The sequence below is a fragment of the Hipposideros armiger genome, unplaced genomic scaffold (assembly GCF_001890085.2).
Source record: "Hipposideros armiger isolate ML-2016 unplaced genomic scaffold, ASM189008v1 scaffold_867, whole genome shotgun sequence".
Classification (NCBI taxonomy): Eukaryota; Metazoa; Chordata; class Mammalia; order Chiroptera; family Hipposideridae; genus Hipposideros; species Hipposideros armiger.
This window is the reverse complement of record NW_017732217.1, coordinates 91,809-92,825: the sequence shown is the minus strand read 5'-3', so window position 1 is coordinate 92,825 and position 1,017 is coordinate 91,809. Positions and strand designations below refer to the sequence as shown.

Below are 1,017 nucleotides of genomic sequence, written 5' to 3'. Positions count from 1 at the left end.
TATACTTCAATCTAGCAGTCCAAAGCTCCAATTATCTTATGTATCCATCTCTCCATATAGTGAATCCTTTTAAGTCTTCATCTCTTTCAGCACCTGCCTCTCTGCTTTTGCTCCTTGAACTTGTTATCTTGCTTGGGCTCTCCATCCTGGTAACTCCCAAGCTCCTCTGTGGCTCTAGCCTCACCTCTGTGTCCCCGCCACCACCACCAGGTGAATGGTCTCCGAGTGGATCTCCCAGCTGAGGTGTTACCTTCTGTGTCCGTGAGACGGAATCCTGATGGCTCCGTGCTAGTCCACCAGAAGGCAGGGGTCCAGGTACAGCTGGGCACCAATGGGCAGCTGACTGTGATGGTCAGCAGTGACCATGCTGGCATGCTGTGTGGGGCCTGCGGAAACTTTGACGGGGACCAGACCAATGATGGGCATAACTACGAGGGGAATACAACCGTGGAGCACTGGAGAGCGCAGGACTTCTCCCCATGGTGAGGATGTAGCCTGGAGGCCAGGCTGCCTGCAGCAGGGGCACCTGGGTCCTCATGGGAAGGGGCATTCGGGGTGGGTGCTCAGTCTACAAGAGGAAGTGCTAAGTGTCTGTTTCTTGCAGTCACAGCTGATCAGTCACCCATTGGGAATGAGGACTTCAGGACCTGAACCCTGGAGATCGCAATAATGGAAGGATGCACTGTGTTACTGTGTGCCCCTTCCTGCTCTTCCCTCTGCTCAGCCACTGAGGCTGACTGTGAAAGCATTGAATAAATATCATAAGCTAAGCTGCATGCTGATGTGTGTCTTAAGCCTTCTTATCCCTGACTTTCCTTTCTGCACTACAGGCATCAGATGCCTGGGGAATCTGGCACATGATGAATATTTATTGGGGGTGAGCAAATGGATGGATGGATGGATTGATGGATATATAAATAGGTGGACTGGGAGAGGGGTGGGTGGGAAAATGGGAAGATAGGGAAATGGATGATTAGAAGAATGGGTAGAGGGGCCAGCCGAGTGGCGTGTTGGTTA

At 51.9% G+C, this 1,017-nt stretch overlaps 1 protein-coding gene across 1 annotated transcript in view; it reads left to right on the top strand.

Moving 5' to 3' along the window:
* The window catches only part of FCGBP (Fc gamma binding protein), a 67,352-nt gene extending 66,345 nt beyond the window's left edge, over positions 1–1,007 (top strand). The window contains exons 19-20 of the mRNA XM_019629733.1: positions 211–482; positions 605–1,007. Coding sequence (XP_019485278.1) covers positions 211–482; positions 605–614 — 282 coding nt within the window. The 3' untranslated portion in view covers positions 615–1,007. The remainder of the gene's footprint in view (positions 1–210; positions 483–604) is intronic.
* The last annotated feature ends 10 nt before the right edge of the window (positions 1,008–1,017 follow it).